The sequence below is a fragment of the Gallinula chloropus genome (assembly GCF_964237585.1).
Source record: "Gallinula chloropus genome assembly, chromosome: 13".
NCBI lineage: Eukaryota > Metazoa > Chordata > Aves > Gruiformes > Rallidae > Gallinula > Gallinula chloropus.
Window position 1 is genome coordinate 15,137,709 of NC_140098.1, and position 16,748 is coordinate 15,154,456.

Consider the following 16,748-nt stretch of genomic DNA (forward strand, 5'->3'; position numbering starts at 1 on the left):
TAACATCATGAGTACGTGGTTTTGCTGTTTACTGGACGCACATCTTTAATACCTTACACTGGACTGGTAGGTAACTGCAGAGCATTCATCATTTCTTAATTACAGCCCTGTTGCTTACTGGGCAGCTCCAGTATTTCCACACTGAAGGTTTGCCAGATGGGATTTACAAATCACAACTGGCAGAAGAGTCCTGTAATATGAGAAACCACACCACCAACTAACTAAAAACGTGATTTGTTCAGATTCTGATACTAGATTGTCCTTTCCACTGCCAGTGGCTTTATCATGGTCACTGAAAGTAGCAGATATTCTAGAAAGATCATTTACTTACACCTCTTTGTCACTTGTTCTCACATTCCCATTACTTTAGTCTGACAAGTATTTTATGAAATTGATTTTTTGGTAGTTTTTAATTTTACAAATAGCATTTTGTTAGGAAGCTGAATGGCTAAGGAAGCCCACAGTTACTCATCTTGCTTCATACAAGCTGCCACTAGTCTCTTCAGCTGAGGTCTTGTCTTTCCATCACGCTTCTCAGTTCCCCACTACTTAATTCAACAGCTGAGTTGAGTTACAACTCGACTTCCAGTCAAACCACACTGTCCAAACAGATAATTCTTCATTTAGGTGTGTGCATGCATACACACACACGGGTATGTATATAACTTCATGGATATGATATATACTACATATATTTATGCTCTATCTATATATAGTAATGATGTAAATATACATACACAACGAGCAAATCTGGTCTTGGGACACAAGGGAGAGAAGATGTATTTCCCTTACAGGTTTAATAACCTCCTAGCAGAACTTCTGTACCTTACACATGCCATTACACAGAGTGCAGTGCTGTGCTGCTGAGAGAACACGATTCATAACAAGCATTTATTTTCTGATTGTTATGCACTGGAGCAGCTCCCCTATGGAGGGAGGCCGAGGGAGCTGGGCTGGGTCAGCCTAGACAAGAGAAGGCTGTGGGGGGACCTCACTGCAGCCTTCCAGTCCCTGAAGGGAGCAGAGGAACAGGAGGGGAATCAGCTTGTTAAAGGGCAGAGACTGGCAGGACAAGGGGGCTGGAGTGAAGCTGGAGGAGGGAAGGGTGAGATGAGATATTAGGGGGAAGTTCTTTCCAGAGAGAGTGGTGAGGGGCTGGAAGGGGCTGCCCAGAGAGGGGGTGGGTGCCCCATCCCTGGGGGTGTTCAAGGCCAGCTTGGATGGGGCCCTGGGCAACCTTGTGTAGCTCCAGGCCTGGAGGTTGGTGTTCCTGCCTGTGGCAGGGGGTTGGAGCTCTGTGACCCTTGGGGTCCCTTCCAACCCAAACCAGTCTGTGATTCTATGTTTCTAAGAGTACCAAAAAAAGAAGAGTTGTGACAGATAAAGATACATATTTAGACATATATTCTTAAATGCAGACATTGAAATGCATTTTTAATTACCAAGTCCAAAAACTTTTCCTTATATACTGTCTTTTGCTTCACAGATGCCAGAAGTTATCATGCTTTTCAGAGGTGGGCAGCCAAATGCAATGGTACTGCACATCTCTTATGGTCACTTATAAATAGATTCCAGTTTGGCCCCACTGCAAACACAACAGTTGGGATTTCTTTCTTTTTTGTCAGGATTTTAGTGTGTTTTTTTTTTTCTTCTTAGGAAGAAAGAAGAGTGAGGATTCAACAGTGTCTAAAAACAAAACATCCTTTATAAGTATTGTTTTTCCTCTCCAAATCTCTGACCAGACAAAAGTAATATTTATCCATTTTTAAACATTCCCCATCAAAAAACAAACACAAACATGAATAGCACACAGCTTGAAGAGAGGATATGTCAACAGCTATGAATCACTATCGCCTAAACTATCTAGCCTCACATTTACAACTTTGATACAGAAGAGAAGCCCTGGCACTGAGAAGTGAGACAGCTGAACTCCTGCTTTGAAACCTGCCCCTGCACGAGCTACAAAGGGCTGCTTTGACATGGACTGAGGAGCTGACGTGGTGCTACTCCAGAGGCTGATCCCCCAGCGCACCCTCCACTACACACAATGGCTCTGGAACCACCCACAGAGCAGAAGATGTTGTGCAGACTGTTCCACGGGTAATTAAGCTGTGGTACAGGGGGGGAAAAACCCAACTGCTGCAATACTCCTTCCTCTTAAGACCTTTTACATTTTCCATTTGTTTACTGCACGTGCTGAGGAGTCACAGAAAACTTGGCCTAAGTGAGTCTGGCTTCTCAGATGGATGTTCCAGCGTTGGCACAATCGCCCCCACCAAAGCATTTACTTGGACACCACAGAGCAAGATCAGACTTGTCAGCCAAATGTAATTTATAACTGTTTGAAGACTACGTGTGTTTAATTCTCAGCTGAGATCAGTTTTAAAACTCCTCACTCTGAAGGCAAAACCTTTGGCATTTTCTAACTCTTTCCCATTCTACTGCACATTTATCAGTTGGGCATCTACCTTCTTGTTTTGGAAGGGGATTTGGCAGAGGGGATTCAGCAGAGGGGATTCCTGCATAGTTCAGCCTAGAGAAGAGAAGGCTGTGGGGGGACCTCACTGCAGCCTTCCAGTCCTTGAAGGGAGCAGAGGAACAGGAGGGGAATCGGCTTGTTAAAAGGGTAGATAATGGCAGGACAAAGGGGATGGAGTGAAGCTGAAGGAGGGAAGGTTTAAATCAGATATTAGGGGGAAGTTCTTTCCAGAGAGAGTGGTGAGGGGCTGGAACAGGCTGCCCAGAGAGGGAGTGGGTGCCCCATCCCTGGGGGTGTTCAAGGCCAGCTTGGATGGGGCCCTGGGCAACCTTGTGTGGCTCCAGGCCTGGAGGTTGGTGTCCCTGCCTGTGGCAGGGGGTTGGAGCTCTGTGACCCTTGGGGTCCCTTCCAACCCAGACCAGGCTGGGGTTCTATAGTCTCCTCCCTTGATATCCAAAATTGTTTTCCTAGTGTATAACCCCCCAGCCTCACACTTCTGCTTACAAACTAGGACAGAATTTCTTGCTTCCTTGATGTGGAAGGTTGACAGCCAGATGTAGCAAAGCAGCCTTCAAAGAAAAAGCAGGAAAAACACCTTTATGGAACAATTAATAGGAAGAAAACTGCAGTCTGTAAACCATTATCTCCACCTGACTCACCCAGTGCTCAGTGCCTCCAATTCTGCAGAAGAGCTTTGAAGATTGGGCTGCACATCCATTTTTATATGTGACATCTCAGCACAGGCTGAGCACTTCAGCCTAAATCTATGTATAAATCCCAAAGTCATAGAACTAATTAAAAATTCCAACATGGAAAACTGTGATAACAGCTTTAACAATCTTAAGAGAAATTAAAAGAAAGGGAGAAAGCACTCTTCAATTAATCCTCCTCCCAAAAAACCTCATTTCCTACTGTCTTCCCTCCACAGACCACTAAGAGTATCTAGCTAAATTAGCATGGCAGCCATGTGCACAGCTCACAGGGAAAAGAACATTAAGGAGCAAAGAGTTGGCTCTGAGAAGAGCAAACCACTGCATTTAATACCTCCATTCCAACAAAAGGCAACAGATTCAAACAGAACCACCAGATAAAATATGGAAAATCAACTTCTGCCTAAATAAGAGACTGCTACAACACCTTTATGCTACCCATAAATCTTGTGGCGACTGTAAAGCTGCAGAGTCAATTAAATGGAGAACAATCTCAATTAATATCCTTGGGGGTAAAGGACAGAAGAGAGTCGTTCATATTTTCCCAATGGCTTCCTCAGGCGTATTTTTGCCTGTGGATTGATTCCTCCTGAACTACTACCAGTTGAACATCACCACAGAAATACAGTGCCAAAAGCCTGTAAAGGCTGCATATGGACTGGGGGCTGAGCCTCCTGCTTTGCTCTGTCATTTGCATAGCTAACTTTTCCATATGATAAACAGAGCAGAGGTGAAAACTGTTATCATTTCCAACTGCACGACTCAAATTAAAGCCACGTGCTACATGGGCTGTTATGCACAAGCAGAAAAAGCCTAAAAGTTACATACTCATTGGAGAGGTCAGAAGAATGAAGCTCAAGAATAGAATCATAGAATGGTCTGGGTTGGAAGGGACCCCAAGGGTCACAGAGCTCCAACCCCCTGCCACAGGCAGGGACATCAACCTCCAGGCCTGGAGCTACACAAGGTTGCCCAGGGCCCCAGCCAACCTGGCCTTGAACACCCCCAGGGATGGGGCACCCACCCCCTCTCTGGGCAGCCCCTTCCAGCCCCTCACCACTCTCTGTAAAAAACTGCCCCTTAATATCTCATTTAAACCTTCCCTCCTTCAGCTTCACTCCAGCCCCCTTGTCCTGCCACTATCTACCCTTTTTACAAGCTGATTCCCCTCCTGTTCCTCTGCTCCCTTCAGGGACTGGAAGGCTGCAGTGAGGTCCCCCCACAGCCTTCTCTTCTCTTCTCCAGGCTGACCCAGCCCAGCTCCCTCAGCCTCTCTCCGTAGGGGAGCTGCTCCAGCCCTCTGATCATCTCTGTGGCTCCTCTGACCCCTCTCCAACAGCCCCACATCTTCCTTGTGTTGGTCCCCAGCTCTGGACACAGGACTCCAGCTGGGGCCTCACAAGGGCAGAGTAGAGAGGGACAATCCCCGCCCTGAACCTGCTGCCACCCCTCTGCTGATGGAGCCCAGGATCCCATCGCCCTTCCCAGCTGCAAAAGCCACTGCTGGCTTATGTTAAGTTTGTCATTCACCATGACACCCAGGTCCTTCTCAGCAGGGCTGAGAGAACAGATGAGGTTGGAAGTGACCTCTGGAGATCATCAAATCCAACGTCCCTCCTCACAGCATGGGCAACCACCACCAGACTGCGCGCAGGAGCATTGTGACCATCTCCAGGGACAGTGTCTCTGCAGCTTCTCTGGGCAACCTCTTACTGCATACAATCACCTTCAAGACTCCTCAGAGCCAGAGAAATAATCAGACTCAGGTCATGGCAAACTGCTGCACTTTTTTTTGCTTTTTAATTGAGGAAAATGAATTGCTGCTAAAAAAGCAGCTCTGGAAAAATCCAATCCCTAATTCATGGGGGAGGGTGTCCAGCAGGGCAGCGACCATGCTGATTTGAGACTATTTCAGGACTAACAAAAATATTATTTTTAATCATATTTAGAGATATTCAACAATTTTCACTGCCAAACAGAAAGCACTGAGTTATTCTAGACTCCTAGCACACCAACATTTAAGCAAATACTCTGTAACACATAAAAGAACAGTGCTCCTTTGCAAGGCTGAAAGAACTGCCAATAAATTGCTGTTGATTGAAACATGTATTATTATACCAAGACATAACAGAAAGCTATCTTGCTGTTCTCAGCCCCTAGAGATAGCTGATGAAAAATATCACTTCAGGCCAAACACAACAGCTTTGGATTTGAGCCTTTTTCTTGTTGCACCTCTCAGTCACAGTTTTAACTTGTGATTGTAGTATTTCATATCTAGAAGTGGAAAAACCTTACCAAGCTCTGGAAGGAGCTCATACAGGGAGAGTGGTATGTATTCATTCATACTCAGGGCACTGAAATCATATTGAAACCTCCTAATGATGTTTTCAGAGCACTTAAGGCTCATGGCAGACTCTGTGGCCCTATGGGACAACTCAAAGCATCTCTTGATGGCAACAGCACATCTCAAAGTGTTTTCAGAAGAGTATGGGAATATCTTCTAGAGTAAATCTTAAAACTTCCCAAGGAAATCATCACCATCTAGCTAAAAATCAGTGGGTTTAAGTCCTTCCACAAGCAGCTCCAATGGTAAAGGGGGTGGGCAATCTGAGTCATTCTTTTCCCCACGTGGCATAAAGCAAAACGCTTGTTTACAAGATGAGATGTGAACCTGCTTTCCTGCTGCATGTGAAACATGATTGCAGAACCTAACTCAGGACACAGCTCATGCAGGGTCCACAGTGACCTAACCTGGCTGGTCATTGAACCTCTGCTAAATTTCCAGATCAAACTAAATGATTTCCACTTCTTGGAACTCAACTCCTACAGTCTTACGCTGAGAGAGCAGAGCCGTAGCTGGAGCTTCTCAGAACAGCTCAGAGGATGTTCACAAGGACACCCCTGCATCCCTCACAGTGAAAACACAACATGGGTCCCATTCTCAACCTTTTAAAAGCCTTTTTTTTTTTTGGCATTAGATCTTTTTCTTTCTCTCCCCTAACAGGGAACCAGCTCAAGTGCCTGTTCCATGTGAACTGACATGGCACAACCTGTTATTCGGTGAAACCAGGCTCAGGTATTCTTCTGCAGACAGCAGCAACCACAGCTGGGTGGAGACCTGACACAGAGCACCTAGAAGCTGATCTTAATAGCTATAACTAACAGTGGGAAAGACAGTTTCTCAAGTAGCTGAATTCCAGACCCTTCAAGGCTCACCTTAAATTGCCCCCTGAAACAAATGCTACCATAAAAACTGTCTGGGTTCATATGTAACACTTTAAAAAGCCGTATTTGACAGCTATGTTGTCATAACTGTGAAATACAGACCTCCTTTACTTCAGAGCTGTGAAATATTACTTCTCCTTCCTGCTAGCTGGCAGAAGGAATTCTGCTATATCCACTATACAGTGTGTATAATAAGGAACAGATGCCTGTGAATTATGATGCCGTAATTCCACTGAGGGGTTCCAGGGATGTCAAACCACAAAGGCAAAGTCTGAGCAGTCCATGAACTTACCTGAACAGAGAGGTGGAATTACAGCCCTGTTATCCAAAAGTTACCCTTCTAAACCTGCATGACTCCACGTGGTTTTCCTTTGCTGCTTTTCTTCTCTTTCTTTTCTCCATCTGCTCATTCAGCCTCTCAACCTGCACTCCTGGTTTATCCTACTTCAGGTGAAATCCCATTTCCCACCTGATTTTGGAAAGAAGTTTGTTTTCCTAAGAGCTTTTCCACAGCGGGTGTGAACGCAGCAGTTTGTTCATCTAACATCCTTCCAGCCTCCCAGAAAACACCACCAATGATGTGCTGAGTAAGAGCAATATTTTAAAGAAATTTACCAAAAGACTCTGAATCCAGGGGGAGACTTTCATGTACTGTTACTAAAGGAAGATTTCAGTGTTATTGTTGGTGCTCTACTTCTGGCTGCAGTGGCCTGCCAATGGCATGCCAACGTGCCTTGGCTCACCTTCACCATGTTCAGGACCAAAGAGATCTTTGTAAGGACATACAGCCACCTCTTTGCTATCTAGAGAACTCAGGAGATGAGAGAGCCCGTGCAGCAGGAGCCCTGGGTGGTGTAAAGCCAACCAGGGAACCTCTGGAGATCGCTGTGTCAAGGGCTGCAGCCAGCCGGGGCACACAGCCCAGCTACCCAAAGGTGGCTCGGGCAGAACCAGCCCCTGAGTGTCTGCTCCACTCTGCTCCCACCTTCCTCAGGCAGCAGGAATCCCAGCAGCTCATTTGGGTGTCTTTGTACCCACAGGAACAATTGACCCACAAATCAGGTTAGTAGAACTGGGAAGGGGAGAAGGAAAGACCTCGTGTTTTCAGCTGTACCACAACAAAAACAACACACCAAAACTTACTGCCTTACCTTCTGAAGGCAAGAGGCTCCCTGAGCTTTGTTTCTCTACACTGGGCTCCCTAAATCTCCCAGCCAGGAGATTCAAGATTAAGAATTTTTAATACTAAATCTCAACAACACTCAAGGAGTATGGTCTAATGAGCACAGGCCCGTAACAGCCACTTACTACTGCATTTCTGCTCTAAAATACTGATTGCTGAGAGACTGAAAATAAAAGTCCCATCAACATATACGGCTTATGGTTATCATTACGTTGATTAGTTGTTTTAATTTGAGAATTTTGGATATGATTCCCAGTTCCAGCACATAAAGTTTTCCATTGAAAGCAGATTTTGGCATTCTTTGCATGAGATACAGTGGTTAGTGTTAACATGCAACCAAAAATTTTATGCAGGCAAATAAACTTACTTCCTTTTCTTTGGGCTCCCATCCAAACCCCTGGTTTTAATATATGATGTACAAATGTCCCGTAACACTGCTTTATATTAAAAGCATGAGCCAGAACATGTCCTATGAGAACACTCCTTAGGTCAGTATTTTTCATGTGTTATTATTCATGCCTACATACCTATATGGAAATATAAAATCACCTATAATGTATTTAATTTCTTCAGAGGAAAAGACTTCAGGAACAAAATTTAGCACGTCCTACTAAATGGTGTGAAAACACCAAGAAAGATTTACTCACTTGAATCCTCTGATGAGCATCAGTTGCAGAAACGTTTTAACCTTCTACTCCAAAAATTGAACATGGTAAAAGAAGCCCCTATGATTGCACAAAGCTACACGTGCTGCATTTTTTCAGCTAAGACATGTGGATGGACATTCTCAAGCATCCCTGTGAAGCCAGGCATTCAGATAACGTGCAAATCCAAGCCAACCTCTCCCACGCTGGAATACACTACACTTTCTTTTCTGGCAAATCTGTATTTTACTACTGTTTTAGAGACAGACTCCCTTCTTCATCTCACCCTTGTGAGCACACACACATCTCAGAATCACAGAATTGTAGGGGTTGGAAGGGACCTCCAGAGATCATCAGGTCCAAGCCCCTGCCAAAGCAGGGTCCCTAGGACAGGTCACACAGGGAGGTGTCCAGATGGGGCTGGAATCTCTCCAGAGAAGGAGACTCCACACCCCCTGGGCAGCCTGTCCCAGGGCTCCCTCATCCTCATCAGGAAGAAGTTCTTCCCCATTTAGTGTGGAACTCCCTGTGCTCCAACTTGAGGCCATCGCCCCTTGTCCTGTCCCTGCAGAATCTCACAACTTCTCTAGGATCACTAACACACCCCAACCAGGAGTGTGACCACATTTTGTAGATGAAACAGGATTAAAAGCTCATCTTACCAGGCTGTGAAGGACTCTGAGGTGGTTGGTTTGCAATGAAGGCCCATGATGCTTTAACTACAAGTGGCTGGTTTCACATACTACCTGGATACACTCCTTGAGGAGCTCTGGAGATATACGTACACTGTAACAGAGAGGTCTCTCTGCCAGTGGTAAGTGGTACTTAAAAAAAAGCAGGAATATAAAAACCAGTCCAAAAACTGTGGGAAATGTGGGTTTCTCTGGTTATCTTTTGTTACACAAAAACATTCATGTTTGTGGGTTCTACATGTACCTTTTATACATATAAGATTCAAATGATTTTCAGGTATATTGAAAAAAACCCCACAATGGCATTGTTACTGCAAGTTTCCATTTCTGCTGGGGTTTGTTGGGTTTTGGGGGGATGGTTTGTTTTTTTACCTGAACCACTGTAGGATGAGGATGAAGGTGTTCGCCTTGAAAAGCTTTTCACAGCAAGACTCTGCCCTCGCTGTTTCCGCCTCCAGGCTGTTCGGCATTTGGAGTCGATGCTCTGCTTGATTCGATACCAGTCAGATTCTGAGATTCCAAATTTGTAGAAGAGGTGACCTGCAATTACAGAGAAACAGAGGGATGAAAGTCAGCATAAATCCATATAATAAAGAAACGCATAGCTGACACACCGTCACAGAATCACAGGGGTGGGAAGGGGCCTCCAGAGCCCATGGAGTCCAACCCCCTGCCAAAGCAGGGTCCCTGGGACAGGGCACACAGGTCGGTGTCCAGATGGGGCTGGAGTATCTCCAGAGAAGGAGACTCCACAGCCCCTGGGCAGCCTGTCCCAGGGATCCCTCACCGGGAAGAAGTTCTTCCCCAGATTGGGGGGGGAACTCCCTGTGCTCCAACTTCAGCCCATCGCCCCTTGTCCTGTCCCCACAGACACTGAGCAGAGGCTGCCCATGGCCCCCTGTGTCCCACCCTTCAGCTATTGATACCCATTGATCAGATCCCCTCTCAGGCTTCTTCTCTCCAGGCTGAACAGCCCCAGCTCACTCAGCCTTTCCTCACAGGAGAGATGCTCCAGGCCTTTAATCATCTCTGTAGTCCTTTGCTGGATTCTCTCCAGGAGATCCCTGTCCCTTTCATACTAGGGAGCCCAGAACTAGGAACAATATTCCAGGTGGGGCCTGAACAGGGCAGAGCTGAGGGGGAGGATCCCCTCCTGTGAACTGCTGGCCACACTCCCTTTGATGCCCCCTAGTGCACTTACACGAGGTGAACAAAGCAACCCTGAAGACTTCAGGCCTGCCCTACTGCTTGCCACTGCCTAAAGGGCTACAAAGACATTTCTAGGAAAAGGCTAAAGCTGTACAGTGGTGTGATTTCAACAGCTGTTCACAAAATGAAGCAATCCTACCTATGCACAGTTAAGGATTTTAAAGTGTCAGCAGTCTAGATTTCCTCATCTGCACACTTCTGCCCATGGAAACTGCCCTGTGCCATCCAAGCTGTGCAATACTGACCGACTGAAGGATCCTGCACTCCCAAGCCAAAACGACACTAGTAGTATTAAGCCATCTGAAGAGCCACATTAAGCACTTCCCAGCAGTTGGTGCTAAATTGCCCAACTATTACATAAACACAACGTTGATTCGTGAGTGGAGCTGAGTATTTCAAAGAAAAGCTCATACAGATCAAGCCCTGCTGCCAACTCAAACCAGGCTGAGCACCACGTGCAACCTCTGCACCTGAAGAGGAAGCCCAGTTACACAAGAAACGGAGCAAAAAAAGACTATTTCAGGTATGACAATAAATATTTGTTCAACATCTGGACTCTAAAACTGGGAAGGAAGCATTGTGCATTGTCAGCTGTTTCAAGGTCCTCCTCATATTGCTGCATTCTTCTGCCATTTCATTGTAAGCTTCTGAGTGGTTTAGATTTTGCTTAAAGCATCAACAGCTGAAAGCATCTGACAGTACGTTAAGAGAATCACAGAATCCTTAAGGATGCAGAAAAGAACATTTGAAAAAGTACACTCAAAGGTTCAAAATCTGTGAATATAAACAGGGCTATCTGAACATTTAACATTCCCTAAAACTTCAGCGCTTTCAAGCTTTCTGGATTTAGATGTGCAATATTGTAGTTGAAAAACAACCCAAAGCTGTAATAGATACTTTTACTCAACATGTCTACACCCAAAGGATCTCTAAGATTCTTATTTCCCTTTTTGTATGGGTTTATTGTACTTCACAGGGTGTGAAATGCATCTTTCCAACCTACTGGGATTTCGATCCTACTCTCAAACAGGATCCTGATCTCCTGAAGTACTTAAGCCGCTGTACAGTCCTAAGAACAGGATGTGGTCTGCTCCTGTAAGACAAATATGTTGAAACCTACAGCTGCAAAACTCCAAGTCCACAAAAACCTGAGAGCTTTGTGCTTTCCCCTGGATTACAGATGAGGCCAGAGTCCTCTGAAACTGAAATCCGCACGTTACGCATCTGACATAGCCAGCTCAAGTTCTCTATCTCTTGACATCATCAGTTTTTAAACACACCCATTTTCTGATGCTCTCAATTTTCTGATAGATCTGTTTGACAGGTAATCTGAAATAATAGAGAGAGCATACAGGAGGAAAGCACAGGCATCAAACTCAAAAACGCTTCACAGACCCCAAGATTTCTCGCTGCAAGGGACAGCAAACGCGTAACGTCGGCATCACTTTCCAACCCCTACATTATGTCTCCAAAAAGTGGGTGGGAGTAGGAAAGGAGGAAAAATCGCCTGAAATGATCATCTGCTGCTGTGCAAGAGTCTCCTTTCCATAGGTGTCAGCAAAAGGAAAGCACATTCTGTATTGTAAGTACCAAGCCCACATTTCTCAGCGTAATCTATTACTAACATGCACTGAGCAGAGAAATGGCTTTATAAGTGTTTGCAGTAATGTCCAATAAAAATAGTTGTGCTTTAACTCTTTCTGTGGCTTCAGCTGTCAGTCTGTACAAAGGTACTTGTGTAGTCCCACATAAAACACTCATGTGCTCCGGGGTTATTTTGAAAAAAGTCCATATTTCATCCCTAAGTACATTTTAATGACTTTCACGTTGAATGCTGCTCTGCTCAGAGAGGGGACTGAATCCATTGTAGGTCACAGAAAACTGATGGAAAAGCAGTCTGGCTCAGGATTTTAACTATTACAGTGTAATCCACAGGATACTCCAGAGTGTCACTTAATTTTGAGAGGAATCAAAAGCAATATAAATTATTTGGGACAAGAGAGCCCTGGGTGCAGCGAGCTGTTCATGCGAGGAGACCCAAGCAGAGCAGGACAAGAGCTTGAGGAAGATGATGTGTGCCAGAGCTGTGACATAAAACATCCCTCCAGTGAGAGGAGACAGGAAAATACCTTCTGCTATTTACTGATCTCAAAAGCTAATGGTTAATCAGTGCGATAAGGACAGGCCACGAAATACCAGATAGGGAGACCACTACCATGCTTTCCTCTGAAGTCGTGTTCTCTCCGTGAAGGAAAACAGATCACAAGCTAAACAGGGTGAGGTCAGAGAAGATGATTTTGGGCTGGAGAGACCAGGCACAGATTCTGAAAGGCAGACGTGCTCATTTCTGTGCCCCCAGTCATGAAATTCCTACCCAGCTGTTCCAGTGGTTGAAGGTGTAAAACTGGTACAGACGAAACACCGACTGTTTGCAGAGATTTTTACTGTAACTGCACACACAGTCACAGTAACTGCACATGCCAATTGGGCATGAAAAATTAGCCCTTAAGTACAGAGATAGTTGATATAAAGGTTAAATGACTTTCAGATGTATAAATCTCCCCAGTTGTTCTACGAACAGGTCTTTAGCAATTGCATTTCATAACAGTCCACCCACGACTGAAGAAACATCTAATGCTAACGACTGCAGGGAATTTTTTTTTAAGTAGATAAAAAGTTCACTGTAACATTAGAGATTTGATTTACCTGTAGTGATCAGATACATCTTGACAACATGTGCAAACAATATTAGAACACTCAAGCGTGCTGACTTGCTGTTCTCTACCCATAAACGATCGCATGCCGGAGAGCTTTCAGCTGTCTCATTCCGACTATGTCAAATAGCAAGAAAATAAAGAGTTAGGAAGGCAGCACTAAAGCAAGATACCACAAATGAGACTTTTCACCTGGGGAAGCAGGTATTAGAGAAGACAGAAATACTTTGGTGAGAAAGGATTTGACTTTTTCGGAACATTTGCTAGTCAAAAGCAGCATGAAGCACTGTAATTTGTAAGCAAGAGCAGGATCTGCGAGCCACATAACAACCCTGCTAAAAAGCATAAAATACATTCAAGCAATATAATTCAGCACTTTGGCAAAAAGACAAGAGCATTTTGGAAGACAGATGTACTTCTATGAGGAGAGAAATAAAGGATTTAGATCGTCTCAGGCTGTGTTTTTAGCAATCTTTTTATTCAAATGGTTGCCGGTAACACTCAAAGGATGTGCTTGTTTTTAAACACAAAGGGTCCAAAGTTTGCTTTCTTTGGGAACCTCACTTCCTTAACATAGCTTTCTATGAAAACACACCAGAGACTTAAAATAGTCCAGTTATCAAAAAAATTGCAGGAGCTTGAGTGATTCCTATAGCCCAGATACACACCAGCAGCAGCTTAGGAGACGAAAAAGGTCTGCACGAAGAATTCCCAGAAACCCGGGCTGTTCTCAAAGGCACAAAGAGGAAACTGCTTTGGTTTGTGAGCAAGAACGAGCGTTAAAATCTTATGGAGCAAAGGCTTAGGAGGAATGTGAGCGTGCATCAGGGAAAATCAAAGGAATGGGCTTTAAAAGCCAACAGGTGCATCACGCTGAGTTCTGCCTTCCAGACCCTGGGGTTAGAAACACCGCATGTTTTTTGCTGAAATTCCTATAAAACTAAAAAGATGACAAGCACGACAAGTTGGAGGGTTAAGTCTTGCTCACCACAGAAATAAATCTTCCTGTGGTTCAAGTAAAAAAAGAAAGAGCTTGGGAATGTAGGGAAGATGATACGATACAAACATAAAGATCGTCGGCAGCGATGTCTGAAACGGCCACATAGTCCCAAAACATCTTGGGCATCTGATGTACAAAACAGAGGGAGAAGCAGAGCTAATTAGGCATAAAGAAACCCCCTGGAAAACAGCGTTCCTGAGAAAGCAATCCTCTCTTTTCTCAAAGGTCAGAAGTCAGCCAGCAGACAAAACAATCCACATAAAACATTAGATTGTAAAGAAATTTAATTAAGAACAAATTGAGGAGGAAGATAAGACATTCGCAATATCAAAACCAGACATGAAATATTCCATCTTGATATCGCGTTCAGAATCAGCCTCCTAAAGAACAAACTTCACATCAATCGCTCGCGTTCGGATACTGCTCGGTTGTGCTGCCTCCCATCCTCCAGAAATACCAGATTCCTCCAACAATTACAAGGTAAATCGTTATTTCCAGGGACTTGGCAGCGTTCCCTCTTGCTGCCCTTTATCCTGGGATGGCAGAGACTCATCCCTCTGTCCCTGTTACCTTTCGAAAGGCTGGGGAAAGTGCTCCCAGCAGGGAATCCAACGGCCACGTGTATAAACTAACGCCGTATTTACATGCAATCCGAAGAGATTTGGTTAACTCTCCATTTTCCATTTTTTAATCATTTGAAAAATCTAAAACAGGATGTCATTTTCAAAATCCAAGCGATTAAACCAATTAACACAACCCTTTTTTTAATTGACGGGAATACGATGGATATGATGAAAAACAAGGGCTTCATGATTCTGCCTGCACAGAATCATGAAGAGGGGTGATTATTTGGGGGTTTGGCTAACAAAACGCATTTTTTCACGTAAGGGTCATACATTTGGAGTTCTTTTTATTAAACGAAGAGCGTATGACAACGAAATCTGCTGCACTAAATATTGGAACAGGGGAGGGGAAAAAAAAAATGAAGCACCTCTGAAGTTCCTTCTTGCGCCTTCAGGCTTCAATTCTTCAAACGTAATCATGGTCATGCAGTGACCATATTGAAACAATTTTAAAAAGAGTAATTGTTTACTCATTTGAGAGCTGGGAACGGGGTGGGGGGGACGGGACGACATGATCTCCACAGCTGGGAGGCTGTTTCCCCCTCCAAAAGTCAGAAGCATTTAGGGTTGGGCAAAGGGATGCTGGAGGGGGAGAGGAACGTCGTCCTCGGTCAAGGAAAGCTCGCCCCGGTGAGGTCAGGGTGGCAGAACCTTGGCAGCTTCTCCCAACGTCAATCACGTCGCCAGATAATCACTTCCCATAACACTGTTCTCATCTGCAGGCTAAACAAGGGCCAAGAAGAGACGGGGGGAGCCCTTAAAAACTTGGAGAGAGCAAGGAGGGGAGGAAAATTCAGCTACCAAGCAATTACTTTGTTTTCTATCCTATTTCTACAGCGCCTTCGTTTAACTATTACACCCATATCCTCCTACCAGCTACATACATTTATAGACTGCAAGACTAGAGCTTGCAGACACAAGCTCTACTCAGCAGGTACCTGGAATCCTATTCTGCTGCACATATCTAAGGAAAGGTTTACTAAACCCATCTCAGTAATATATTGAATATTTTGAACATGGAAACATAAAATTAAGCACTGTAAAATGTTCACAAAATCTGAGTAGTTTTGGGGAATATTCAATTGTTGGCTTTTAGAGGAAAGAAATGCCTTGTTTTCCTGGGTACAGAAGACACAGTTAAAGAGGGATTCTGTAAATAAGATTCCACAGAAAGCAGGTTATTTCACTATACTCTTCCACTAAGTTACAGCAATACATAAACCTCACAACTCCACGTTAATCTAATCCCTTTCTACTTGGACAGTAGGAACTCAGTTCTACTAGAGATCACAAGGAGTTACAACTTAGGTAACTTTATAACTATTAATTTATAAAAAATTTCTACACCTTTTTTACAAATAGTAGGAAAATTAAATCTGTGATGACCAGGGAATAAGGAAATTCATAAATACCACTAAGAACACAACTGGAAGAGCCAGGCATGTTCAAGGAAACGTTCCAGATGTGAAAAAATGTTGGATGAAGTCAGTGGCCATGTGAGCATGTGATCAGACAGTTTAGGGAATAAGGGCTAGCTTCAAGGACACTGAAAAACCTTTTTTCCAGGAGGGTATCACTCGTATCACAGAATTCTCCTGGCTTCCCACTGCCATCATGATGCAGGTGCTATATAGATACATATAGAGCCACAGGAGCCACACTGTGCACACTGTGTTTTCACACCTTTTACAGGATAAGCAGATTAGGGTGAGACTGTGGACTGAACTGCCATCAGCCTATCAGCATCCCAGTCCCACTCCCCAAAATCCCTGTAACACAGGTCTTACAATTACTGAGGCACCATCTGCCCAAACTATGACTACTGTAAATTGCAGGAGGGCAAGAACAGGATGGGTTATGGCAACACCCTACCATGCACTGCTTCCCTTTCAGAATGAAAACCTCCTTCCTAACACACACAACAGCAGGATGGGATAGCTATTTCAAGAAAACCAACAATCTAAACCAACATTTTCTCATCTCAGCTCCCAAATCAAAGCCAAGAGTCCATCTGGTAGGAATACTTCTGGGATCAAAAGAGGGCATTTTGCTGAACCAGCATCAAAGAGAAGCACAAGTGTTACAACTACAATCAGCAGCTATTTATAAAATGTTAATTGTACTGTTTAGGCACTCTGCTGATTATAATTCTATGCAAACAGAACGTTGAACCACTGGGAAGAACAGGCAGGGACGTTTTCCTCGATACCGTCACAGATTATCATGTTGAGGAAACATTTCAGAAATGAACTTGCTTGAAATATCTACC

The 16,748-nt window shown here is 44.3% G+C and overlaps 1 protein-coding gene across 2 annotated transcripts in view; it reads right to left on the minus strand.

Moving 5' to 3' along the window:
- Window positions 1–16,748, minus strand: part of BANP (BTG3 associated nuclear protein) — a 137,561-nt gene that overhangs the window by 73,530 nt on the left and 47,283 nt on the right. For both annotated transcript variants that reach the window (XM_084270337.1, XM_084270336.1), the window contains exon 7: window positions 9,306–9,473. In XM_084270337.1, the coding sequence (XP_084126463.1) occupies window positions 9,306–9,473 (168 nt within the window). The remainder of the gene's footprint in view (window positions 1–9,305; window positions 9,474–16,748) is intronic.